The sequence below is a fragment of the Peromyscus leucopus genome, chromosome 14 (assembly GCF_004664715.2).
Source record: "Peromyscus leucopus breed LL Stock chromosome 14, UCI_PerLeu_2.1, whole genome shotgun sequence".
NCBI classification, from domain to species: Eukaryota; Metazoa; Chordata; class Mammalia; order Rodentia; family Cricetidae; genus Peromyscus; species Peromyscus leucopus.
The window spans coordinates 21,947,268-21,973,111 of NC_051075.1; the positions used below are offsets into that span (position 1 = coordinate 21,947,268).

Consider the following 25,844-nt stretch of genomic DNA (forward strand, 5'->3'; position numbering starts at 1 on the left):
CAAACCCTTCCATACCCCCCTTCCCACCCTCCCTCAGTTCATAGCCTCTTTTCTTACTGATGGTTGTCAATCCCAGTTTTACTCAGTTGACTGTAGTTCTTTGTGTAAGGCTGAGGCCTCGTAGGCTTTTCACTGTCCATTTTTGAAACCCATTTTTTAATAGGCAGTGTATTGACATGGTTGAAGAACACAGACATTAAAGAAATGCCCATTATCTCTCCCTCCCATCCCTATACTCTGTCTTAGGTTCTGACCTGCCCTGAGGAAATTGTTGTTATCTAGAGGCTTAGGTCCTTCAAGAAATGCTGGTTCATACAGAAGCAAGACCAGCCATATTTGTTGAGTAATATTTCAAAAACCCGGAATCAAGTTGCAACCTTCCCTTCTTTGCACGTAGAAGCCCCTTTCTAGTTATTATTATTGCCTGCTCTTCACAGGAAGCTTGAGGGGATTTTTCTCAACCCTGATTACCAAGAAGCTATGGGATAGGCAAGTTGATGGAGATTGTCAGATTTGAGTGCCCACCGCTCTGTGGGCTTTCAACATGAAATTAAAAGTGAAAAGTTTAATCAAGCCACTGAAGCAGATTTTTTTCTGATAAATGCATGAAATAGAATAAAAATAATGAAGAGACGTTAGGGAGGGGAGTGCCTAAAACACATGTTCTTTAACATGGGTTAAAAACTAGCCTAGCAGAAGGTCTGGACCTGTGGGCCGTAACTAACATGAGTGTACACGCTCTAGCCTGAAGGCAATTCTAGCCCAAGCCTGGTTATTCCTTCTGTTTAGTTTGTTGGTTTGCTATATTGTTCCATTTCTTCTTTGAAGTCCTGAGTAACCAGACCCAGGACCTCATACACACGACACTCCACCACTCAGTTATTCCCAGCCTGTTTGTAATGTTTTATGGGAACACGGTCATGCTATTTTTTTTTTTTTTTTTTTTTTTTTTTTTTTTTTGCTTCGAGATGACAGACTTGAGGAGTTGTGACAGAAAATATGTAGCCTGAAAAGAATGAAGTATTTCCTGTCTGGCCCTTGGTGGAGCAAAGTCCCTGGCCTCTTCTCTTGACTGAGGAAGAAAGATGGAGAGCCATTTCTGAATAGCATATGTTATGTGCCAGATTCTGCAATAGAAATGTAAATAAATAAATCCTTTATTTAATTTATATAATGGCCCTAAGGAACACCTGTCCTTATATTATATATAACGAACCTATGGAACACCTGTCCCTATATATAACAAACCTATGGAACACCTATCCCATTATATAACAACCCCATGGAACACTTGTCCCATTATATTACAACCCCAGGAACACCTGTCCCATTTTGCAGATGACAAATCCAAGGACCAAATACAAATGATGGGCCTAAGGTCACAGGGCTGCTAACTGTGAGGGCCTAAGGTCACAGGGCTGCTAACTATAAGGGCCTAAGGTCACAGGGCTGCTAACTGTGAGGGCCTAAGGTCACAGGGCTGCTAACTATAAGGGCCTAAGGTCACAGGGCTGCTAACTGTGAGGTCCTAAGGTCACAGGGCTGCTAACTGTGAGGGCCTAAGGTCACAGGGCTGCTAACTGTAAGATCCTAAGGTCACAGGGCTGCTAACTATAAGGGCCTAAGGTCACAGGGCTCCTAACTGAGGGCCTAAGGTCACAGGGCTGCTAACTGTGAGGGCCTAAGGTCACAGGGCTGCTAACTGAGGGCCTAAGGTCACAGGGCTGCTAACTGTGAGGGCTGGAATCCAGTTTAGATGCTAGGCCAAGGGACTTAGTTTTGTCGTGAGGTAAAGTTAAATGCCAAGGACTTCAGATAGCAATCACATGTATAGATTTTTAGTCTTTAGTAAGGCCACAGGAGGACTCCTGGGTTAGGAAATGGACAGTGGGTGCTTTCCATAATGACTGTGTGGGAAACAGCCTTTTATCTAAAGTGGGACATTCCTGGGCCTATTGTAATAGCTGAGTAATTCCCAGGAGGGCTGCAGAATGGAACACTGGGTGGTGCCACCTCACTGAAGATGTCCAGATAAGTGTTCTCTGATACAGTACAAGGTCTGCTTCTCACATCCTGGGGCTCTGGCTCCGGATAACACTGTCCTGGAAAATGCACCCTTCAGTTCAAGTCAATGACACCAAACTGAATCATGCATGCATGTCTACTTGGTAGGTCCATTTCTCCACACACATACGAATGTCTTCAAACACCAGATTATGGTATCTGGGCTATAGTTAAACAGCTCAGCTGTTGTCATAGCTTGTTCTGGAAGGCATCTATAAACCAGTTTTAAGAACTTCGCTGCCAGCTGGGGATGCCGTTGCTCGTAAATTATCTTGGGTTCAGTGCCGCGAATACTAGTTCAGAGCTTGCTCTTTGTGACTGGGCTGTATAAAATTGTCGTCATGTCTGCACAGAGGCAGCTGTCACTCATCTCCGAGACGGAGCTGGGAAGCGGCGAGCTGAGTGTGTGGTGGATGTAGGAAGGTGGGTCAGGGTGGCACCGGTTAGAACAATGGTTTTCCCACAGTAAAGTGGGTACAGGCAGGCCCCATCTTTCCGAACTTCATTTTGGTTATGTGCTGAGACGTCCATGACAGCCCCGTGATGGCGGCAGCAATCATAACACAATCATTTTGTTTCTCCCCTTTCTGTTTTCTCTTTGTTGTGGTTACCGGAAACCACATAACGAAACTTGCCATTTTAACCATTTGAGATATACAATTCGGTAGTGCTGGGTGAACCGGCTCTTCAGAGCCGTTTCCTCCTGTAAACCGGAAACTCTAGACCAGTGCTTCTCAACCCTCCTAACGCCCGGACCCTTCTCTACAGTTCCTCATGCTGTGGTGACCCCCAACCATAGAATTATTTCATTGCTCCTTCATAACTTATCATTTTTCTGTTGCATGAATCGTAATGTAAATATCTGCGTTTTCTGATGGTCTTAGAAAACCCCTGTAGAGGGTTGGTCGTTCAACCCCAAAGGGGTCTCGCTCGACCCACAGGTTGAGAACAATTGGTCTCTGCCTTTAAACAACCTTCCTCCTTCTGGGTTCCTTCCTCTGATTTTAAGTACTCTGGCCACATCATCTACACGGAAAGATCTATGTCTATAGTTTTCATGTGTGACTGACTTAATTCACTTAGCACAAGTCCAAGCTTTGTTCGTATCGCCCACGCATATAAGTCCCACAGTTTGAAACACAGATGCATCTCCTTGTTTAGAGAAAGATGTAGTAGCATATGTAACAGTTCATCAGATGCTAGCCATCCAGAGTTTTCCTCTACCTTTGATTAGCATCTTTCATTGTCTTTGTGACCAGATACCCAACAAAGCAGCTTAAGAGAAGGGAATTCATTTGTTTTTAGCACATAGTTAGGAGTGACACAGGCCATGATCTCAGGCAAGCCATGGCAACGGGCAGCTTCATGACAGGGGTCCCCTTTCACCTCTCAGCGGAAGAGGGAGCGGACTGGAAGCTGGGATGTGTGGGATCCTCTTCAAGCCCACCCCCAGACACTCATTTCCTGCAGCAAGCCTCTACCTCCTTAAAGTTCCACAACCAAAGCAGCCACCAGCTGGCGACCAAGTTCAAGTAAGTAAGCCTATGGGGGTCATTTCACAAGCAAACACTGACAGCAACCAGCGGGCCCTCATGTTAGTGAGAACGCTCTTAGGTGTTGACGGCCATCTCTAGTAGGAAGGCACAGGGGCAGGCTAGCCCTGGGTGCTGCTCCTCACTGCCGTCCCTTTCGGTGGGTGCCATTGTCTTATGCTAGCTTCTTTCTCCCACAGTTCCAGCGTCCCTCGTGTCTCTGTATTCGCTCTCTCCTTTCCATCCTTTCTCTCCTTCCTGCCTCTTTACTCTTCTGGACCCAGTGTTCACTGCAGCTTCTGAGAAAGAAAACGTGAGAGGCAACCAACTTTCTTCTCTGGATGGGGAAGTTTCACACATTACTTCTGCTCAGATGGTCCAGATCACAAGGGCGTCTGGAAAGGAACCTGTGTGCTATTATTACCCGGAGAGGAAATGTCTTGCTGTAGCTGCTGTTTAGAACAACTTATTAAAAGGAGGGGGCTTTAAAGTTAGAAGGAGGGTTGGAGAGAATGGCTCAGCTGTTAAGAGCAATGGCTGCTCTTCCAGAGGTCCTGAGTTCAATTCCCAGCAACCACATGACGGCTCACAACCATCTATAATGAGATCTGGCACCCTCTTCTGGCGTTCAGGCATACATGCAAGCAGAGCACTGTATACATAATAACTCAATAAATCATAAAAAAAATAATAATAAAGTTAGAAGGAAAGGGGCCAGATAGGGAATTTGAATGCCAAATGTTTGCACAGCAAAGCTACAAAATCAATCTGTTTAATGAATGCACGAATACCTGAATGAATGATTACATTAAGTTTAAACTTCTAGACTAGGGTTGCAAACTAAAATGACTCCGAGAGGCCAGGTGGCTGATGTAAATGAGTCGTATAGGATGTACAAACGAGGGATGGTGGACTGATTCGACCGGATGCTACACCTGTGTCTACAGGCAGCACCCCTTAGCTTCAGATGACATTTGCATGGGAATGTGGCCTTGTATAGCAAGAAATTAAAAACAACAACAACTAGGAAACCTATATTTTATGTGACATCTCCCATTTTTAAAATTCGAATTTGAACAGTTTTGAAACAGATCCCAACAAACACATTCCTAGGAAAGATTTGGCTTCAAGTCACTAATCTGCCATCTTTGACGGGAAACTGCTTAGGATTTTTGGCGCATAGGATTGGTAGTTTCTAAACACTAATCTGGCCCTGGTTTGGGGGTGTGCCTCTAAGCACACTGATTTTCAGCTGTGGCTGCGCGTTATAAACACTGGAGGTCATTCCCAACAGCCCGATGTCAGGCTCCACCCCGGAGCAATTAAGTCAGACTCTGTTGGTTCCTGCCTTACAAACTGATCAAGTCGGTCTGGCCAGGTGGCTCAGTGGCTAAGGGTACTTGCACGCAAGTCTGGAGACCCAAGTTTGATCCCTGGGGCCCACCAAAGGAGGATGGAGAGAATCGATCCCACACACTGTCCTCCGACCCCTACACACATGCTGTGGCACATACATACATACACACAATAGTAATTTTTAAAAATGATTATAGTTCAAGTAGCTGCACTGTCCAGTTAAGTTGGAAAATAACCCTTTAAGGTTGTTTTTGCATTTTTTTAGTAGACTATGTTACTATATAACTGTGTGTCTATAAAGAGAAGTTGTTATGTTTTGTGTATGTTTTAAAATAAGAAAGTGGAGAAAGAGCCAATTACAGATTTCAAGTTGAAATGCAGGGGCTGGGAAATGTAAGGGTTTAATGAATGGTTCACCAGGACCACATGAAGTTAGGTTACACAGTGAGCGTTATCTTAAATGCCGATGCTGTGGCTGTGATCCAAGTTGAGAATTCTAAATCAACACAATAGTTTAAAGGATAAGCCCGCAAAATTCTCTTCAAGGATAATAGCAAGTCTTCAGTGTGGTGTATTTGTAGCGATGCCAGGAGAGGAAAGCAGCTGTGCGTTCACACTGCTGATAGATTTGTTGAGCGTGTCAAGGTCATTGTTCAAGGTTGGTTGAGAAGAACTGCAGATTAGAAACAAATTCCTTCTTGGTTACCCAGGAGGAATGCATCTGTGCAGACTCCGGTTTCTGCAGAGCTGGCTACGGGCCTTGACAGTCCATTAGTGATGATTTAGCGCCACCGTGAGACAATGCTGTGCACTACAACTGCTTCTCTCCTCGCCGGTCTCCTCACAAATTTAAACATGAAGATGTGTGTGTGTGTGTGTGTGTGTGTGTGTGTGTGTGTGTGTGTGTGTGTAAGGACCGTGGTTTGGCAACATCCTCAGGTATAAATATGATTAGAGGAACAAAATGCATTTTGCATTCAGGTTTACATTTTTAAGACATTTTTAAATTTGGAGAGAAGGAGAGGGCGATAGGGGCTATAGTCAGAAAGGGGGAAAGGGGGAGAGGAGGAGAGAGGGAATGAGGCAATGAGGGGGGGGGAGAGAGAGAGAGAGAGAGAGAGAGAGAGAGAGAGAGAGAGAGAGAGAGAGAGAGAGAGAGAGAGAGAGAGCCACAGTGCATTTGTTGACATCAGAAGACAGACAACTACTTTTGGGAGTCTCTCTTCCTCTCTGCTGAGGCAGGGTCTCTTTTTCTGCCATTCGGTGCACTCCAGGTTAGCTGGACCACGTGATTTGGTGACTTTCCTGTCTCCACCCACTAGCTCATTGGACAAGCACTGTGATTATGGAGATGATACCACCTCCAGCTTTTGACATGGTTTTGGGGGATCGAACTGCAGGTCATCAGGTTTACACAGAAACCTTTTATCCATTAAGCCATATTGCTGACCCACATTAAAAAAAATCCAATTAAAGCTTAGGACATCTATGAATTATTCTCTTCTCCTTAAGCATGGAACAGTAACTTTTCATTACTGTGGTGTTTTGAAGGAGACAGTCGCAGATCTGAACACAATCTCTGGCTTTGTTGCTTACTTGTAGCACCTCAGGAAAGATGCTCAATAGTCATTCCTTCCATACTTTGTCACATTTAATTGATAAAGTGTGTTATATTCCCCCTTTTATGAATTAATAAAGAAGGAGAGAAGAGCTACAGATCTACCCAATGACTTGAACGGGGGAAGGGGGCATTTGGTTTTCATTCACCGCCCCACATCTTAATTATGAACACTTAAGTCCCTCAAAGTTGACTGTAAAAGCTTTGTGATTTTTTTCTTTGTTTGTTTTTATTTCTTGTGATAGAGCCTGACTTTGCAGCCCAGGTTGGCCTAGGACTTACTCTGCTGTCCAAGTTGATCTCAGACTTGTGGTGGCCTTGCTGGTGCAGCCTCCTGAGTGCTGAGATTTGGTGAGAGCCACTGTGCTTGGATGAATTATGTAGTTTTAGAATATATTTTTTGTCACACCATTGCTTTTGATTATTTTATGAAACTCCAAAGAGTACAGGCTACGGGAATGCTGACCTTACCTTATTATGAACCTTACTATGAACCTAGAGAATTGCCATCAATCATATTGAACAAGAGTAAGAACCTTTGGTCTCTGGTCTCAGTTTTGAAAAATAAACAACAGGCAAGTTTCACTGATTGGCCTGTGGGTACTTCTTACGTCTGGAGTTTTATGTTTGACTGGCTGTGAGAAACAGCAAGAGAAGCCGCTAGTTCTGTGTAAAGCATTCCCTGGGACATGTCACTTCAACGTGGCTAACTCTGTCACATGGGACTCTGGATGAACGTCTCTTGGAAAATCTTAATGGCATGTGAAAACGAGGCTGTGACATTAACAAGCGCGGAAGTGTGAAACTACTCACGATGCATTCTCAGCACTGCAAGGAACAGACATCTTGAAGGAATCGGGCCCTGAAACAGACATCTGGGAGGGATCGGGCCTGGCTATAGTCTATAAGACACCCAGAGAGGGACCAATGAAGACAGTAAGGAAGAGAGTGGCCCAGGAAGAATTAGTCGTGGGTTAATAGGAGTTTATGTCCAAAAAGGTCAGGTAGATGCACCACATTGGAAACATTTATCTTGTCAGACTCGCCCTTGTCACGTCCGTCAGGACTGTTGTTTGCCCTTTGTTCGTACAAGGCAGGGAAAACTCATTCCTAAAGTGTAGGTTCTATGTCAGGCTCGCTCATGATGTCAGCCCAGGTCTGAGCCCGAGGGTCCTGCTGTCCAGAGCAGACTGGCCAGAACGTTCACCGTGAATAAAAGCTTTATCAAGGAAAGTCACATCTGTAAGTCAGAACTGGGTGCTTTCCGGTCTTCAGGCTGAAGAACGAGGATGTTGGCTTGCATCCCAGGAAGCTGGTGGCTCGATCTGGTTCCCACGTGAAGCACTGACCTCCGTGCTTTAGCTAGAAGTGAAGGAAGTAATTGCGTTTTGTTCTTTCTTGAATGCGTTAAAATCATGTTGGCAAAGTATCACTTATACTTGTTCTGACTTGGTTTTTTCTGGAGACTCTTCAGAATTACTTTGTGTGTGTGTGTGTGTGTGTGTGTGTGTGTGTGTGTGTGTGTGTGTGTGTGTATGCATGCGCGCGCGCACGCACACGCACACGCACACATGCGTGTGACAGAGAGAGAGAGAGAGAGAGAGAGAGAGGTATATTACAACTTAATACTCTTACCTTTTCTTCCTTTCTGACCCCCAAATTAAAGATGCCATAGCTGACGAAACATTTTTGCTATGATTTCCTTATTTTCTGTAGCGTAGAGAAGAAGATTTATATTTCTATTTGCAAAATAAATATTTGGATTTGAATTTACATGTACAATTTAAAGCTTCAGGAACACTACTTTCTTTGTCCTGGCCTCAGTCCATCCCAAGTGTTCTATCGTTTGGTGCATCGTGTTTAAGAGACTACTGACCAAGGTCTGCTTAACGAGGTATAGGATTTGTAAACTCATACTGCTGACACATTCTACCTGGGAAATCAGACGATAAGGAACCCCTAGAAAGAGTCCTGCTAATATATAAAAAAGAAGAATGTTCAGAAGCACGGTAGACAGGACTTCATTGCAAAAGGAAAGTCACACTCGGCAGGAACACATTTCTGAGCAACATGTTACAGTGAGTGAAAGGCTTCCCTGGTGCTGCATGGTTGCAAAACATGGTGGCTGAGAAGGCGGACTTGGCAGCCTTATGTCTAAACCAAGCCCCGCCTTACCTTCTGGTGTTAAACTTAGTGTCATATTTTGGGTAAGTATTATTTTGACTGTTTGGTGCCTCAGTTGCATCTGCCATTAAATATAACTACTGATCCCAGCATTTGACAGAGTGAGGCAAGAGGATCATGAGTTTAAAGCCATCCTGGACAACACAGGGAAGTCAAAGCCACCTGTATCTATCAAGACACTATCTCAGAAGAGTACCGCCAAAACGAAATAGGAAGATGGTGTAATGTTGGGACAACCAAATGTGATCAAGTGTCTAAAGAGCCCAAAATACCACTCAGCACCCTCGTAGCTCGCTTCCTCCTCTATCAGTGAGTCCCCAAGGTCACGTTGAAGTCAGCTTTCTCCACGATCCCCACCCACATTGTTCAAGCCTATCCCTCCCATATCTTGGGACCCTTAGTGATTACCCCAGTTTCCCATACCTCTTCTTTGTGAGACTCTGGGCTTCCTGCCATGACAGATGATGTTTATATTGTATTAGAGCTGATTTTCTCCTAATTGGTCTAATAATTTTAGCTAATGCACTTCTCTGTCATCTTAGGAAGTTTATGTAGAGAAATTTATGCAATGACTATGTGTTCAGACAAATATAAACAGCATTCTAGTTTATAATATTGCCACACAGCAACCTTATAAATGATATGTACTTATTTATTTGTAAATATGAATATTTATAACATATTTATAATTACGTACTTATAAATAATTCCCACAGTAAATGTAACCAGAAGGAGGGTGATTATACTATATTATGTACAGAAAGGGGAAAGGCCTCCAATAGGTTTAAAATTGTCCGTCAAACTCCCAATAGATCAAGATGGGAAGATGAAGAAAAGATCCGGGGAAAAATAGCAATCAACTGGGATGATTCTTGGGAGAGGAACATTTAAGGTAGATCTTGAAGGACAGATACAGGAAGTAAACTGCAAAACCTTGAGAGAAAATGTGTGGAAGACACCAAAGATCGGTTCCCCGCCAAGTCAAACTATAAGTAAGAAGGAGGGTGAGCCATCCAGACTACCGTGTGAAGTCAGGAGGAATGAGCGCTACTCAGTTCGGTAGCCTCATTTCACAGCCAGAGCCTGTCTCTCCCAGTCCTAGAGTGCTTCCTGTTAGAGCATCCTGTCTCCCGCTTCTGCCGCATCTCGAGTCCTCTCCTTCACCTCAGATCTCACTAACCTACGTGTGGTGCCGCACAGCTGCCGGGTCTTTGTTTTTAAGACCTTGAGGGACTTTCAAGAGATCTCTCTTCTGCGAGTTTGGTTTATGAAGAGAAGTTTCACCGTCAATATTCAGGTACAACCAGAACCACTGAGACAAAGCCCAGGGAGCTGGTGTGAAGGAACTCGAGCGTGTGGCTCCTTTAGGCATCACAATGCAGAGCACACAGTGGGTCTGCTGTTTACAACCGGCTCCTGGGTCATCTTATTTATGCCATGGTCTCCAGTACCACTGGGATGTCCCCGTCACGGACTAGATCTTCCTGCAGAGTTCCAAACTCACAGACTGTCTTCCTTGCTAGACCTCATAAGTGAGTGAGTCCAGAAAGAACAGTCAGGATCACTAACATGTTTCCGATCTTCTTGTGAACTTCGCATGTCCCCAATCTTCCCATGACCCCCTCCTGAACTACTACTTCCTTCTTTCAAGGGATGGTACCTCCAACCAAATTAGAAAGTTAGCGGTTATCTCGGACTCTAGCATCTTTATCCTCTGCTGTTATCAAATGGGCTGGTCCACTCTACCCCCCGGCATTCTCTATACACTGGCGTATTCTGCCCATGTTCATTGGGCTGGCTAGTTTTTGTCAAGTTGTCCCATACTAGGGTCATCCAGGAAGAGGGACCCTCAGTTGAGGAATTGTTATTAAATTGTTGTCTGGCCATATCTGTGGGGGCATTTTATTAAATGATAATTGATGAAGGAAGACCCAGTCCACTGCGGGCAGAGCTATCCCTAAGCAGGTAAGCTACCAAGAAGTAGCTTGGTGAGCCAGAGGAAGCGAGCTAGGAAACAGTGTTCCTTGTCTCTCCTTTAGTTCCTGCCTCGGCCTCTCCCAGGGATAGACTGTAGTCTGTCAGCCAAATGAGCTCTCTCTGCCCCGGTTAGTTCTGGTCAGTGTTCTTATCACAGCGATAGAAAGCAAACTTAGGACACTTAGCATTGTATTTTCTGTGTTCACCCAGTTTTCCAGTCGTTTATAAGTCTAAAGGAATTTTTAGATCACAGGTTTGACCTACCCAATCACAAGTTAGCATCCCAATGCCCTGCACTCTGAGCTGTTTCAGAGTGTGGATCCCTGGTCTGCGAATCCTAGAACCTGGTACAGTTTCTGATTCACTGTGAATTCTTAAAAAAATAAAGTGTTTAAAAATGACTTAATCCACATATGTACATACTTGTGGAGTTTAACAAAAAGGGTAATTTAATATTTAATTCAGCTGGCCTTGTGTGGCCCAATGCTGAGAATATATACATGAGTTTAACCAGCTGCATTGGAAACTGTATTATTCTCAAAGCCCTTGTCTGTCTTTTTACTTTGGACTCCAGGACTCTTGTCCAAAGGATGCCTATGAAAACTTTAAAATGAACAGTTATGCTTTGCTGCTTGAGGATGTGGTGTCCAAGTTCTCCCGGTGCAGCTATTCACTGAACGTGCACTATGGTCCAGTGTATAACTATTTGAACCTCATTTCCCTCACTTGAAATTGGGGTGCTTTTGAAGCAGGCAGACTTGAAGGGGTGTTTGAAGACTGCCTGTGTACTTTCTGTCTCTTGGCTCGTCCGTAATCAAGTACTCACTGAGCTGTGTCCTCTGCTGATTGGCCGTCCTGAAGTTCTCCAGCAGTTGTTACATTTTCTTGTTCACATGATAATTGCTGCACATGGGATTTTGATCTTTTTTCTAAGAATGAGAGCCTTGTTGTTATGAAAGAAGTACATGTTTCCTAGAGAAAGTTTAGCCTGGGTAACAACGCAACAATCACCTGTAATCTTTTAAGTAACCTTAGTACTCTACAAACACCCCATCTGTCCACGTGCGTTCCTGTAGGAGACATTTGATTTGTCAGGTCTGAATCAGGAAAGCATTTGAGGCAAATCCCAACAGGATTATAGCCACACATTCTGCTCCACACTTCGGTGTCAAGGAGCGGCCTCTTGCTGTCTGAAAACTGTATGGGAATGTAAGAAACTATTGCTCACTGAAGATGATTGGTTCTCCCTAACAAAATGGATGGGGGAGAATCTGAGCTGTGGATAGAAGACACCAGAAAGGAAAGAGGAGAGAAACGGCGAAGAAGAGAAAAGAGAACAGGGGATAAAGTGGCCGTCCACAGAAGTCTTGGGTCAGGACTGACTTACTAAAGGATGAAATGGATATAACACAGTCGCGAATACAGAATGAAGCGGGGCCGCTGCCCCTCGTCCACCAGGGAGGGATGGACAAAGACCTGGACCAGGTCAGGAAGCCTTCCACATCCAAGGGGCCGCGCGACCCCTCCCCCTCCCCCTGATTATTAAAGCATCCTGGATCCTCAGACAAGACTATGCCCATTGGGCCAACCTGCTCCATCCCATTGGTCATTAGACTGAAGGACCAAGTTTCCCCAGCAGAGGAAGGAAGCACGAGACAGGAGAAGGGCTGAGAGGAGGAGAAGAAAAGAGAACTTAGAAGAGGAAGAAGGCTCTAAAATCCAAGCCGGGACATGAGTGCCTGAGTTGTATGGCCAGGACTAAGCTGGTGCAGAGTCGTGGAGTGAGAACCAGTAGCAGAGTGTGTTAATACCCGTTTTCTCTCTTGGCACCCACGAGGGCCAGTCTCTCTAGACAGTTTGGTGTGGTGGTCCACATCTGGAAGAAGATTCCTAAATAATTGTTCTACAGCTTTATGACTTTAAGCGAAATGCAGAACACTTCCATGCCCTCATGTTTTTATCTATGCATTGGGAAATCTGTCAATGATTCAAAAAATGTTGTTAATTGTTAAAATAGCTGGGATGTAGAACTGGAATGTTAAGCATTTAAAGTCATGCCTCTGCTTATGAAGAACCTACAGTTAGATCATTTATAAGGGGCTAGAGAGATGGATCAGTGGTTAGGAGCACTGGCTGCTTTTCCAGGGGACCCAGGTTCAATTCCCTGTACCCACACAGCAGCTCACAGCTATTTGTAGCTCCAGTTTCAAGAGATTCATGGTCTTCTTCTGGCTTCCTTGGGTGCTACATGCAGCCAAAACACCTATACAAGTACAATGAAAATAAGCAAATCTTTAGAAAAAAATTTAAATTGTTAATATTCTAAATTCAAAGGTATGAATTTATCAGATATTTTGTACTTAGAGGCAAATAAAGATCAGCTAAGCTGTTCAAGTTTCCCTGTAGGTTTTGGGGAGTGCTCAAGATAGAGTCCTGCAAATCTTAGGGCATGGCAAAGTTACCTGGGAGCATGCCCAGCTCCACTCCTCATAGCCATTAAGTGTTTGAGTCTGGCCATGTCTCAGCTTCCTCCTTATGAAGCAGAATGTATGGGAATCTTCTGGGGGTTCTTGTGAGAATTAAAATAAGGCTTGACAAATAAGTGCTCAGTTAATATATATTATCAATAGTTTACTACCATTTTCACTTTATTCTGAACTATTTTAAGCCTTTTAAATTAAAATTTCATGCTATGCATTCCAGTCTTGCTCCTAGAATCTTTGATAATTTCTTTGTCTAAATGAATAGGAAACAACTGAGGTCAAAGTCTCCAGTTCTTTAAAGGAATCCTTCCCCACTGTAAGCCAGATAGCTTCCTGGGCTCTTCCCTTTGAGATCACTGTGAATAGATGGGAAGGTCTACAGATTTCAGCTCAGTTTCCCTCTTGTGAACTCTGAGCTCAGAATGGACCTCCTCTAGCTGGTGAGATTTAGATAATGCTATTTGGTGATTTTTTTGTTTGTTTGTTTTCATCTTACGGTTTTGCCCCTTCCTTCAGGGACAGGTGCACTGGAATGCTTTTATATTCTAAAGCTCCTCATGAACCTCTACACAGGAAGCTAATGTTTCCAGAGGCAGTAAGTTCCCACTGGCTGGAACCCGCATCTCTCTTCAGTCTTTGCTCTCTTCTCTCCTGTTCTGGGCTTTGTGAACAGGAAGGGGTAGATGAGGGAAGGGGCAGAGTCCCGAGAGAACTATTTTTAATTCCTAGGACTTTACCTTGGACCTCTGCATCTGCTGACACAGAAGGGTGTAGATACATGGTTGGGAAGAGAGGAGCTGCATTTGGAGTGTGATTGTACAAAAACCTAAATTAGACATTTCAGAGAAGAGTTCTGTGTAAGAATTATATTCAGAAATGTGTGAATCTGCACACTGGAGGATGTTCACATAAATCAGTGCATAATTTTGCTTCGAAGTAGTTTTCTAATTTGCTGGCTTAAGAGCCTAAATAAAGCTGTACTGTGGGGGGGGGGGACTGTGATGTCCCATAACTGTTACTTGTTGATGGCCCTACTGCTGAAGATTTTCCCCAAGAATATGGCCTTCCCCTAGCCCCCGCAAAAGTTGTCAGATTTTATTATGAAATGTTTGCCTATTAATAGGAACATTGATTGGTGGCATCCTCGCCAACCTGCAGGTTTCCTGGTTGCTCTCTCTTCAATGGCTCACAGATACTGGATGCAGGACCATGGCTGTCTCTCTGAGTGCCCAGAGCAGTTGCTACCGCCCACCAGGCTGTGACTGTGCGGGGACTTTTCCCATCCCTCTTCCCAGCAGAACCTAGCACAATGCTGTACATTTACTGAGCAATCTGTGTGTGTGCACACATGTGCACGTGTGCGTGCATGCATGCTTGTGTGTGGTGTGCTCTATATGTTTGCATGGAGAAATGGGTAAATTGGTGTGCATGTACGTGCAGAGGTCAGAGGTCAGCACCGGGTGTCTGCATCGAGTTCTCCCATCTTACTCTTTGAGACGGCGTCTTCACTTAGCTCGGAGCTTACCACTTGTCTTAGTTGGCTGGCCATTATGTTCCAGGGACCTTTGTATCATCCTAGCGACTGTGAGTTCCTAAGTGTGACATGTGAAGTCCAGAAGTTTGTATCTCATAAGACCCCCGCCCCCCCCCCGCGCCCGCCATCATCCTGCTCATTCTTTCAAGCCTCCTCCTCTGCGATATTGCCTGAGCCTTGGCAGTGCCAGTGCGGGTTGAGATAGATGTCCCATTGAGGGGTGAGAAGCCCCTTGAATGCACTTTCTCTCATGATAATTATCATGTCATCCCAAAAATGAATATCGTCACCTGTATTTTGCAGGTGATGGGACTGGCGTTCAAAGGCAGGAAGTAGCTCATGTAGTAACTCCTGGAACCAAATTCAGTTCTGCCTGGCCCCACCACTGAATGTCCACATTGGCTCATGAGTATTTGCTGTCTGTCTGTCTGTCTGTCTGTCTGTCTGTCTCTCTCTCTCTCTCTCTCTCCACCTCCTCTCTGACTCTCTCTCTCTCTTTTAATATACCATCTCTGTTTCCCCTACATAATCTTTATTTTATGTCCAGCTTTTAGTTTCTGAGAAGAAAGCTACCATTAAATCAGCCCGTCTTCCATGCTATTATATGGCATTGGTGGGACTCCGTAGCTGGGTACCGAGTCCACCCCCTTCTGGCTCCAGGGCAGTGGACAGTTGTCCTTACCTTCTGCCTTTACTGGTCTCATTTGCATCCTGAGAATGACAGCAGTCACTACCTCGTGTCGTCCTTCCAGGTCCGAAGTGGTTTATTTTATCTAAGATGCTTACGACAGGTCCTGGCTCGGAGTGAGGCCTGCTTGTTATTTCAGCTGGAATTATCTGGATGAGTTCACGGAGCCCTTGACTCTGGGACACTGAGAGAGCGACAATGAGGTTTTAATGATTGAAAATGCTCACCAACAGAGGTTGCCATTTTTCTCCATACAGTTAAGTAGTTGACACTACCGAGGCTCTTCAGTGTGGCCCTGTCCGAAGGCAGCTGATTTGGTCTAGCCTGGGTCTGAGTTCTCTACCAGGAGAGAGAATTCAGGTGTGTGTAGTACCCATCCAAATGACAAACACAGGGAAACTGGCCCTTCAGGAAGTGACTAACTGTCATCTGATAACCACTCCCTCAGGGGGTAAACTGAGTCATCCATCTGTAGTAAGGCACAGCTGGAATAGTCTTGTTCAGGCATTTAACTTCCTTTAACGTTTCCCTCCGTGTGTTAGGAATGGAATCTGTGGTGACCCTCCTTGTTGAGCTCCTTTCAAAGAGGGGACAGAAAAAGTGTGAGTGGAGGGAGAAGGACTGAGGAGCCATGGAGCTTACCTCAGTGTGTGTGCTGTGGAGTGGAGGTGTACTCGTTAGCTGGTTACCACGTGCCTCTGGAGGTCCCCCTCCTTTGGGCAGTGTGGTACCCTGGAAGGAACAGACTTCAGAGTAAAATGTGGGTTCAAATCCTGCCTCTGGCTCTGGACAAATTACTCATCTTATGACATATCTTTCTCGTCGATAAAGTGACCTTAGTCACTACCTTCTCCCAGAGCTGGACTTCCTGCTGCAAGATTTCCCTGCCCTTTGGTGAAATGGCTTTCAATTTTGATTTAAAAGTAATAGAAACTTAAAAAAAAAAACTCTTATGCCTATGATTCTCTAAGTCAGGGCCGTGTCTTCTCTCCCAGGGTACGGCCATGTCCTGGCCTCTCATCCGGTGCTTGGAAGCCCGGCCTCTTCACTGTGGGTACTCAGGTACCTTTGCCGGTGGGAGGTAGTCAGCCTGACAGTTTATGTTAGTGAGAAGAAGTTATCTATAGGAGGAGAGGAAGGAAATACAAGAAATAAGGAGAATTTGTAGCCTGTAAATGTCTGTCATTGCCGACTCTAGCAAACATTATTATTATTATTATTATTATTATTATTATTATTATTATTACTGGTAAGTGTGAGATCTCATTTTATTTCTTAGTCATTAAAGAAATAGATGCTTTAGAAAATTTAAAAGTAAGTTTACCATAAACAAAGCAAATGAAAGAACACCTCAGGACAGAACTTTAAAAATATATATGATCTGGCCTTGAACTCACAGAGATCCACCTGCCTCTGCCTCCCGAGTGCTGGGATTTAATGGCGTGTGCCACCACCGCCCGCTCAGCCCCTTCTTGGTCTTTCTAAGAAAGGGCATGTGTGGGGATTGCACACAGTACCCTTGTGCATAGAGCCCCCCGATAGTACACAGAGGTTCTGGAACAGTGGGAAAAGTCAGGAGATAAACCCTCAAGAACTGAATGGACTCCAGTGAAACCAGATTTCCGTTATGCCGTCTACATCCATATCCTTAAAGCCACACACAAAAGCCACAGACAGCTCTGATTTCCCTAAGAGAAAGTACAACCTAGTTTTTGTTGCGAATAGGAACACTGAGATTTGTCACATTTCTGTTTTGATGGAGGAAACTTGGCGTTGCCAAGAGAGAAGTAGGAGAATGTGCGGCAGATGAAGACTGGTGAGGATGGACTGCAATCCAGATGACATTTTCAGAGAAAAGACCTCGTTTCTTTGATATCAGCCCTGTTTTGCTGACTAGCTGGGTTACACAGAGGTACCACCCAGGAAGACTTCCCAGGGCCCTGCATTGCTAACCTGCATTCAGAAATTCAGCTCGCCCATACATGGTGGCTCTGTGAGGAAATCTGACACACGTGGTTTAAAATTCTCAAACTATGACCAGCCTCTATGAGGGGCCTGGACCTTCTCAGATGCTTTCATTGTTTGATGTTTGGGCAACACGATTCATCATCTAGTATTGATTATATTTAAAGTAGCATACTTGACTATTTGTCTTTTGGATTCAACTAGTTGTTTCCAAATTCTTTGCTTCCTGACTTTATCCACAAACCAATTTACATACAACCACTCAAGTCAAACTTAACAGTAAGTGGGAGTTGATACGCATACTAAAACTATGATTTCCATCCCTGTTGTTGGTCATTTACACTCTCCTGTGGGTGATAGATATGGCTTGTTCATGTGCTCACCAAAAGGTCTCCATTTTTCCACAAGAAATTCCACCGTGGGAGCACCGTACGATGGCTTGAGTTCCACCGGACTCTGCCGTGCTCACAGGAGTAGCGTGCACGTCTGTGGTAAACATGTCAGGTGCGAGTTTGTAAAGCATTGCCAGCCTGGTCGGGAAGCCTGGGGTAGCGATTATGAGCATGGAAACACGTGGCCCTCTGCGACATTTCTGATCTCTCCCCTTCTCAACGGGAATGCGTCTCTGGGCTTTATCCATCTGCTTTTCTCTTTTCTGACCTCCTATCCCATTTTCTAATACTCCACTAGGGGCAAATTGCTCAAATTAAGGGTTATGAATCTTAAAGAATTATCTAGGATATACTAAATAATAAAACTCATCTTCTGAGAAGCATGACAAAGAAAATGAATTTCTACATACTAGTATTACCTTTGTCTTAGGCTAGCTTCAGTAAGGCATTAAAATATCGACCAAAATTAGTCAAAGGTTAAAAGAAAAGGAAAAAAAAAAGACGGGCTTAGTGTAATAGGGGAACTAATGGACCTGCCCTTGCTCCGTGTGACCTCCAGGTGGCGCTGTTGCCCTAGGCATGGAAAGCCGGCGCCAGGCTCCCTTTATAGCCGGATTTTCACTTTTTCAAAAATATTTTCTGTCTCTACAGATGTGTTCTTTTAAATGGTCAATAAAATTTTATAACCACTATTTGAAAAATCGCAAGATTATTGTGATTTGTGCTTCCCGGGCAAGGATATTTCTTTCGGTCCAGACGTTCTCAGCCAGTCAGGTGTCTACGTCTGCTCTGTGGCGCCCCTGTTCTGTCCTTCTCTCCTCCCGAGTCCCCGGGCTCAGGCACAGACACTCGAGCTGTGGATGGGACTCATCCGGGTATCTTTAGACACTGTTTAAATTTAGAATACCCTTCCTAGTCCAGCTCTAGGAGCTCAGTTCCCTGCACTCCGAATGGACAAGGCTCTCTTCACACAGATGCCACCCGGAGCCAGTGGGAGATTTGGAGGTGGGCAGGGAGATGCTTGGCATACCCTAGAGATATTTTCAGGTCCTTTCCACAGTGCACCCCATGGTCTAGTCATATTCTCTAGGAAAGCGTTCCTAGATAAAAGCCAGAAGGAGAGTTTGTTTCCTGTTTGGAAGGATTTCGGGCCAGGAGCGGTGGAGATGTCATCGCTGAAAAAAGAGCAGTGCGAGGTGTTACAGTAATTTGGGGGAAAGTCTGGAATTTTTAAGATTGACGTTAGAAATAATCAACTAATTTCCCTTTGTGTTCTTCCTGTTTCTCTTCCCTCACAGGGCTTTGTGAACAAGCTGGATGAATTCATTCAGTGGCTGAACGAAGCCACGGAGACCACCGAGAACTGGACTCCTCCGAAGGCGGAGACGGATAGCCTTCGGCTCTACCTGGAGACCCACTTGGTAGGCAGGATCGTGTTGTGTATTGCCGTTTCTGTCAAGGATTTCAGCGCGATGCTGACTTGTTTAGGTCCAATAGCAACTTAAGTCAGTCAAAAGTCTGTAGATGCTAAGGAAGCCAGGATTCAGTGGCGTTAGCCCACAAGCTGAACACTTGCAGGCCTTTCAAGCAGTGATATGACACCTTAAGGCCTCCATGTTTCAAACTGATGCTTCAAAGCTTTTTCCAGAGAAAATCTTATTAGACCTGTGATGATTGAAGATTTCTCTCTTCTTGAAAGAAATAAATGAATACAAGAGAAAAATTTGATGACCGTTCTGAAGCATTCTAGAATTCTTGTAAAATTAATGAGCCTCTCATTATCAAGAAGGTCTATTTAATCTGTTCTACACTTGGCTATTTTAATAAAATATTTAAAATGATGATCTCCATCATTTCTGCTGCTACGTGGATTTTTCAGCAGATAATTAATACAACTGTCATTATCCCGGGCCCCGTGCTTAGGGAAAACCAGGGAGTAGTCATGGAAAACATTTGGATGGCTGTGCTTTGCGTCCGTTCAAAGCAGGAGTTATAGACCAGGGTACAGTTGATGAACCTCAGGAGGTTTGTACCGAATGCATCAAATGGCCGATATCAATTATGAAGGGGTGGGAACCACGTAGCGGAGTGTGATAAAGCATGACGAAAAAGCACGTTGTCACAGGAAACGAAAACTCAAGCTTTAAGGAGCTCATCTTTATTCCTTTCACTGATAGACGAAAATTGACAAAAGGCAATGAACAAGGATCCTTGGGTACCCAACTGTGGGACTGATTTCTGCCCCTCCGACACGCTTAGAATTTGGATTAAGTGAGTGCCATGTAGAGTCCCATACATAGGGGAGGCCAGAGAAGGACAAAGGAGGAGCAGGAAAGGAAGAATTTTAGTTGACTTATGTTGCGTTTGCAGCTCGGTTTATGTAACCACAGTAAAACGGTCACAGAATCCAGTGGCTGCGTGCGGGTAGGCTTGTGGATGATCAAGGGATGGCCTGGTGGGGTGTCGCAATGCCAGTGGCCCCAAGTGACTCTCTTGTATGTGGGTTTTGAAATACTGCCCTTAGCATTCAATTCCCTGTGGAATACGGTTTCCTTTTTTTTTTTTTTTTTTTTTTTTTTTTTAGAGGGCATTTCATAATAGCAAGATAAAGATATTCAGTGCTTTATGATGTAAATTATATTAATTAGAATGTCAACTTTTCACTGGCATTGTTCTGACAGAAATTCTAATCTGTGTTTAAACAGGACTATATGAACTTTATTTCACATCAAGTGTGCTGTCTTCATTTTCTTGATTTAATATTTTATGGGAAACACACATTCAGCTGCTGAGGTTCCAGAGGGCACAAGGGCGTAAGGGCGCCTTAACTGTGGGTGCCGTATCGAAAGCCAAGCACAGCACCTGCGGGCCGAGGACCCTTTCCTCCCTGAGCGATGCGCCCTTTGTCCCCGACGCATATTCCTGTCTCAGTTCCGTTACGGAAATTCTTGCTTGACATCCTCGGGCTGACCTCACCTCATTCTAGCCCACAGCTTCATGAGGGAATAATGTGTACCGCTCTGTCTGATGCAGGGGCCACTAACTTCATACATCTAGTGTTAAATTAAAGTGTTGCTAAGTCTATGGAAGAAGTAAATTTTTAATATGGTCATTCTATTTAAATGGCCGCCTATGTCTACTTCCTTACTCTACACAGCCTTAACAATTGCAGACCTTTTCAGAAGTGACACAATGAAGCTCAGGCATCCATACCTGCCTCAAGACAATGTTCTCATCCAAAACAAATTCCCATTTGCTGTAGACCACCAAAGGGTCCTTCTTGAGATATCTTTCTTGGAGAGAAGTCTGTTTCGTCAGAGGATTTTTTCGCGGGGGGGCGGGGGGATGGTTTCTCTCTCTCTCTCTCTCTCTCTCTCTCTCTCTCTCTCTCTCTCTCTCTCTCTCTCTCTCTTCCAGGTGGAGTAGAAGTGATATAGGAATAGTTTGGTTATCTCTGCTTTTAAATGGCGAGGAACTATGGTTTGCAGGCCAGTTCCCTGTGAAGTCCCGGTCCCAGATGTTACTTCTGTGAAGTCCCCATCCCAGATGTTGCTTCTGATGCTATGAATAACGCTTGCGATAGCCACGTTAGCCTTCTGTGCATGCAACAGACGTCTCTGAGAGTCACTGGACTGTTTACCTGGTCACTTGACCTAGGACAAGACTCGGTTTCTCTCTGTCCACATTATCCTCCTATCCTAGTTGTTGTCTGTATTTAGTACATTATCATTATGCCAAATCGATATCTTCTTAGTCTCAAAAGGAGGCAAAAATCTACCTTGCTATAAAAACTATACAAGTGAGCCTCAAGATTCATATTTAGCTCAGCCTGCACAAACCGTTGCTGTCTCCCAGTGAGTAAGCAAATGGTTTTGCAATGTTGCTCAGTGGTAGAGGTTGCCAGACACACTTGGTAAGCCATTTTTCTAGATTCTATGATTCAGTCTTTAGTCTGCATGAGTGTGAGGCCCGAGAGTGACGCTCTTCTCTGGTGTATTACATCGGAATAACTGGCATCTCCCAACATTTACTGTAAAGAAAAACAAACACCAAAATAATAGTTGTACATTTATATCTTGATACTTAATTCAATTATTTTCCATGATGGTAGCCAAGGGTTTTTTTTTAATTTTTTTTTTTTTTACCAACACAAATCAATTAAAGCTTTGCAATGCCTTTCCGAGAGAGACAGGGGAACTTTATTTTAGCTGTAGGAAACAGTGTGAAATTGTCATGGTACATCAGCGATTTTCCATGATAATTAATCATCTGCTTGCAACCTGGCTGCTTCTTCAAAAATACAATTCCCATCTTTTTAGAAACTGGCATTTTCAGGAAAATGTCATTTGGGGGTGGTATGTTAGGAGTATTGGCCACTCTCCTTCTTTGAAACCAATTTTAGAAGTAACTTTGTATAAATGTATTATTGGGCGGCTTCCCTTTTCTCTCTCTTCCATTCCCTTCCTAACCTCTTCAAAAGCAGCGTTATTGAAGTGTTTGGCCTGCGACAGATTGCATATTTTAGAGTATGAAAGTTAAGGAGCCTGTAATTCTTTTTCCAGCCCTCCTCCTCAGCCTCCTCTGCATCCCCAAGCAATTGCTGATTTCCTTTATGTCACTAGTTTGTACTTTCTCGAATTTCACATGAATAAAACCAACCAGCGGGTACTCTGCAGGGGTACGGACCCAGTCTCCGATTCAGCCTATCTCTTGTTAGATACAGCATCATTTGCATCCATCAATTGCTCTGTTTTGTTGGTAAATAATATTCCACCTGTGCTTGGACCACACTTGACTCACGGAGGCACTGATGAGCATTTGGGCTGTTTCCTCCACAGTCTTTCAAAGTATGTCTATGTGGGTAGAAGCACAATAAAGGGAAACAAAGGGAAACATTGTGAGCCGGGCGGTGGTGGCGCACGCCTTTAATCCCAGCACTCGGGAGGCAGAGCCAGGCGGATCTTTGTGAGTTCGAGGCCAGCCTGGGCTACCAAGTGAGTTCCAGGAAAGGCGCAAAGCTACACAGAGAAACCCTGTCTCGAAAAACCAAAAAAAAAAAAAAAAAAAAAAAAAAAAAAAAAAAAAAAAAAAAAAAAAAAAAAAAGGGAAACATTGTGAATAGCTGTCACACGCCAGGGCATGTGCTCCGACCATGTGTGCTTGGTAACCAGCCATTGCAAGTGCTTGGACGGGTTTCCTTTAAGGAAATGTATAGTGTCTTCAGAGCACAGTGTGCAGGAGCGAGGCAGCAGAGAGGCCGAGCTGGCCAGAGCCATGGTATTCCATGTGCTTCGGGAATGACCCCTCTCATCCCCAGAGTCCTTGTCATGCAAGCCTAATTCACCAAATGAGGACCATGTCATAGGCATCAGTACCAGGAAAACAAACTAAGTTCATATTATCTGGGAGGTTTTTTAAAAAAATTTATTTATTTTACATCTGGACCACAGTTTCCCCTCCCTCCTCTCCTCCCATTTTCCCCCTCCCCTCCCGCAGTCCACTCCTCTGTTTCTGTTCAGAAAGGGGCAGGCCTCCCGTGGGTATCAACAAAGCATGGCATATCAAGTTGCAGTCAGACTAAGTACCTCTTGTGTTAAGGCTGCGCCAGGTGACCCACTATGAGGAATAGGGTCTCTCTGGGAGTTTTTCAATTTGTTATAAGATCCATCTTACTATGTAGCCCAGGGTGTCAGGGAACTCACTGTGTAGCTCAGGCTGGCCACCAGCTTGCCACCTCCTGCCTCTGTCTCCTGAGGACTGGAACAGAAGACGGCTTGTCTTAAGAAGCGATATTCTTAATTCAATTTGATGTATGAGAGTGGTGTAGCAAAATGATGACCATGGATCCAACATTCAAGTTCATACATATCAGGCACCCTGGAGTGTCAGGCGGTTCCTTAGGTGCTAGTGTATGGTGAATGAAGTTGACTTCTCTTGGGGGCTTTCAACTGAACAGAGGCAAGCATAGGTTATATGATATAGTCCTGGCCAGTAGATTTTTATAGGATAAATGAAGGAGTTCAGTGAAAAGGTTTACTGTTTTCCTAGAGTTAATTGGACGCAGCCCTCAAAGGGCATCTATCATTCTGCTGGCTAAAATGAGAGCAGAGAGCATGGGCAGGGATTTCACAGTGAGGGTGAGGGAGGGAAGGCTAGCCCAGCCGGTGTGGCTGATGCCCAGCTTGAGCCTTGCAGGTGGGTGCTGGGCAGGAAGGGAGACTAAATGACATTTTAAATTGCCAAACACAGGGGCACTGAAGGTTTGCCTGTGTCTCAGAACAGGAGAGTGAGAGGAATCAATCACAAATCCCATGGGGGCACGGCCCGTCTGGCATCGATGAGCTGAATGAGGTCAACTGAGTGACTGTAATGGAAAATGGGCTTGAGTGCAGAATTTGATGTTCTAGCCCAGACTAGCAGCTATCATATTTCAAAAATGTGGTTTTTGACCGGCTGTGTGTAAATAAGACAGAGACTTCATAAAGTGAATGACAGTGGACTGGTTCCAGTCTACGGAGAATCCCTCGCTCATGTTCTCCCAGATACCAGCTCTCCTCTCCTGCTTTCTCTCATTTCAGAGTTATTCCAAGTATTTGAAAACAGCTACACACACGGGCTTTGCTTTGTCCCCACTTTATATTAGCAACAGGTCAAAGCAGCAGCTACAATACAACGTTATCCCTGTGTGTGGCTTTACCATGTTTCCTTGATGAGCATGCATAGTTTATTTTAACCAATCCTTTATGCTAGACATTTAGGTTATGTGCAGTCTTTTTCTATCTCAAACGATGCTTCTGTGCAAGTGCTTGGAAATTAATCATCTTGTTTAGTATGAGTATGTCCTTACGTGGGCAATTTCTGGCTAAAAGGCTCTGCACAGTCAAATTTTTCATCTACTACTAGAGCGCCTTTGGTGGCGATGATGCCGTGTGTGGTCCGTGCCTGAGCACACCCACTGTAGCCCTGCTGGTGAGGCTTGTTGGCACACTGCTTAGCTTTGTCCCTGTGGTCGTTAGCAGGGGATGTCTGTCATACTTCTGGCATTTTAGGTGGCGTCGACTTCCTCTTCATGTTTGGGGGAGTCAATTGCATTTCTCATTTGCTCGTTATCATAGCCCATTCTTCTGCTGGGTCACTGTTACTTAACTTCTTGATTTATGTGAGCCTTTTACCCATGAAAAAAGTCAATCCCTTGTCTGTGTTGTGAATGGAAACTATTTTTAAAGGAAACCATCAAGAAGTCTCTTCCAAAGGGACAGAGACATTTCAACAATTGGTGCCAGTGCTTAGGCAGACCTGGGGAGCCAGTGCTGGGTCCTTACTCCTGGCGGAATCACACCTGGCTTCCTGTCCCAGAAAGAGCAGCTCATGGGCACTCCATCTTGGATAAGAAGGAAGGAGTTTAAGATCAGAGGGTTTGCAGGTGAGTGCGGAGACGGAGAACATCTGAGTAGTGAGAAGAGTAGGTGAGGTGAGGGAAAGTAGGAACGGAGAACAGGAATAGATTGAAGGGGCGAGTCAGAGACTCACGCCAGCAGCTGCTTTTGAGGCTCCCTCACGGTCAGTCAGAAATTTCAGCCAACCTCCATTGGTCTGCCCTGGTCTAGTCTAGGGTGCTCTACCCTTCACCCAACATAGTGCAGGCAAGACTTAGGCGCAGTGAAGGCATGTCAGATGCTGAGCGTGGACGTGGTGTGACCTGGGCCTCCAGGCCGTGCTAGGTGTGTGTGAACTGAGGTCATGTGACACCATCAGCTCACTGAGTGCCGAGTGTGGTCGGCTGAGGAAAGACGGCACAGCCTTTGTCTTCCCCTCAATGTCTCTTTAAAGAGGAACGTTACGCTCAGTGGAAAAGTCCAACAATACGAAGCAGCGTAAAATAGAAAGAAAAACCTCCACCCTCCTGACTAACCAGGGCAAGCAGTCTGTTCTGTGTGCTTTGGAGCCCTTTAATGTAAAATAAGTACCTTTTCAAGTTCAAGATGTGCATTCTATTCAATAACCCGCTTCCGCAGACATGTTTCCATCAGCATGTGGAAATCTGGGGTGCA

General features: G+C 44.7%; 1 protein-coding gene across 2 annotated transcripts in view; it reads left to right on the forward strand.

The window, feature by feature from the left end:
- Positions 1-25,844, forward strand: part of Akap6 (A-kinase anchoring protein 6) — a 436,041-nt gene that overhangs the window by 193,980 nt on the left and 216,217 nt on the right. For both annotated transcript variants that reach the window (XM_028869697.2, XM_028869698.2), the window contains exon 5: positions 19,092-19,214. In XM_028869697.2, the coding sequence (XP_028725530.1) occupies positions 19,092-19,214 (123 nt within the window). The remainder of the gene's footprint in view (positions 1-19,091; positions 19,215-25,844) is intronic.